At 41.7% G+C, this 945-nt stretch overlaps 1 protein-coding gene across 1 annotated transcript; it reads left to right on the top strand.

Moving 5' to 3' along the window:
• Nucleotides 1–228: 228 nt before the first annotated feature.
• Nucleotides 229–555, top strand: Tsp_15563 (conserved hypothetical protein). Its single transcript, XM_003368103.1, has one exon. It carries the CDS (start codon nucleotides 229–231, stop codon nucleotides 553–555), a length of 327 nt encoding a protein of 108 aa, XP_003368151.1.
• The last annotated feature ends 390 nt before the right edge of the window (nucleotides 556–945 follow it).

Genomic DNA, 945 nt, shown 5'->3' with positions numbered 1-945 from the left:
TTTGATGCGTACCCTCTACCCAAAATTAGTGATATGGTACAAGCTATATCGAAATACCGTTTCTACAGTACCGTTGATCTAAAGAGTGCGTATTACCAATTTTCCATCAACGCTAGAGACAAACCATTCGAAGCTTTGCTTTGAAGCTGACGGAAGACTTTACCAGTTCAAACCATTTGGACTTTACCATTTGGAGTTACGAACGGTGTTGCATGTTTCCTAAGAGTCATGGATAACATCCTTAGAGTAGAAGAATTAAAAGATGGTTTTGTCTTCGTTGATAATGTTACAATCTGTGGCATGAATCAAGAAGAGCACGGCAAAAACCTGAATAGAATTAGAGAGGTCGCTGAGAAATACAATCTGACGCTTAATAAGGACAAATGTGAGTTCACAATGACCCAGGTAAAACTACTTGGATACATCATCGAACAGGGAACGTTAAAACCTGACCCAGGGAGATTCAAACCACTTCGACAGTTCAACTTCAAGAAATACAGCATCACTTCGAAGAGTGCTCAGGATGTTCGCTGCTTATTCCCAATGGATACCTAGATTCTCAGAGAAAATACATGCTTTGGCTAGATGCACAACGTTTCCCTTGCCTCAGCCAGCTGTATACGCTTTTAAAGCAATGACAAATGATATAGTGAACTCTGTAGTGACTGCCATCGATGATGAACTCCCATTCACGGTAGAGACAGACGCTTCTGATCACGCCATAGCCGCGACCCTCAGTCAGCTTGGAAAGCCCGTATCATTCTTTTCTAGAATGTTATCTCATGGTGAACAAAGACACTCTTCTGTAGAAAAGGAAGCGTATGGAATCGTAAAAGTAATCCCGGAAATGGCAGCATTACTTGCTGCGGCACCAATTTCCATCTAATTACTGATCAGCGATCTGTTGCATCATGTTTAACAATAAGCAAGCGTAAGCGAGACGAC

Source organism: Trichinella spiralis (assembly GCF_000181795.1).
Source record: "Trichinella spiralis strain ISS 195 chromosome Unknown Scfld3093, whole genome shotgun sequence".
In the NCBI taxonomy this organism is placed as follows: Eukaryota; Metazoa; Nematoda; class Enoplea; order Trichinellida; family Trichinellidae; genus Trichinella; species Trichinella spiralis.
Note: the sequence above shows the minus strand (reverse complement) of the source record. Positions and strands in the feature narration are given on the sequence as shown.

Bases quoted from the DNA above. Each gene is read 5' to 3' on its own strand.
- Tsp_15563 (XM_003368103.1), top strand. From the start codon at position 229: ATGGATAACATCCTTAGAGTAGAAGAATTAAAAGATGGTTTTGTCTTC.